This window comes from Primulina huaijiensis, unplaced genomic scaffold, assembly GCF_012295235.1.
Source record: "Primulina huaijiensis isolate GDHJ02 unplaced genomic scaffold, ASM1229523v2 scaffold201291, whole genome shotgun sequence".
Taxonomy (NCBI): domain Eukaryota; kingdom Viridiplantae; phylum Streptophyta; class Magnoliopsida; order Lamiales; family Gesneriaceae; genus Primulina; species Primulina huaijiensis.
In genome coordinates this window covers 1-555 of record NW_027352386.1, presented here as the reverse complement: position 1 = coordinate 555, position 555 = coordinate 1, and the positions used below count along the sequence as shown (strand labels likewise).

The 555-nt window shown below is 41.8% G+C and overlaps 1 protein-coding gene across 1 annotated transcript; it reads right to left on the bottom strand.

Annotated features, from left to right (window-relative positions):
• Positions 1-7: 7 nt before the first annotated feature.
• Positions 8-551, bottom strand: LOC140966185 (amino acid transporter AVT6E-like; the record flags this gene model as incomplete). The annotated part of the gene is made up of 1 exon (XM_073426537.1): positions 8-551. A coding segment is annotated over one exon (544 nt), but the record flags the coding sequence as incomplete, so codon positions are not given.
• Between the last annotated feature and the right edge of the window lie 4 nt (positions 552-555).

The window sequence follows — 555 nt, the reverse complement described above, 5'->3', positions numbered from 1 at the left end:
AGAACACAAATAACCGTTGTGATCCTTCCTACACGATACATTTTGGGAGGGGTGCGCCCTTCAAGCTCGTTATAAATAGGTTGCACGTTGAAGTGACATACATAAGCATTTGACATGATGGGAATCACAACGAGCAAATCAATAATAGCTTTCTTGGATCCAAAGTCGGGCGACATCCTTGGAGGCTCGATTTTCCCTTGTACGAGTTTAATGAAAGCAATTACAAATGCGACAATAACAAACACCACTGCGAGTGCCACAGAAGCAGCCGATGTCATGCTCAATGAATCAATCTTGTCTAAAGTACAAAGGGGAGCAAGAAAAAGCACCAATACTATAAGAATAACTAGCTTCCTGTGATCCCAAACACCGTGTCCCAGCCATTGATCAAAAACACCGATATGCCGAATCGAGCCCGACATAACATCACCGATGATGATCAAATAAACGACCAAAACTCCAGCATTATTAACAATAATGCAAATTTCAGATAAAATTCTAGCTGTTCTGCCCAATGCAGCCTGAACAACTTCACCATATGACGAAGCCTTACAT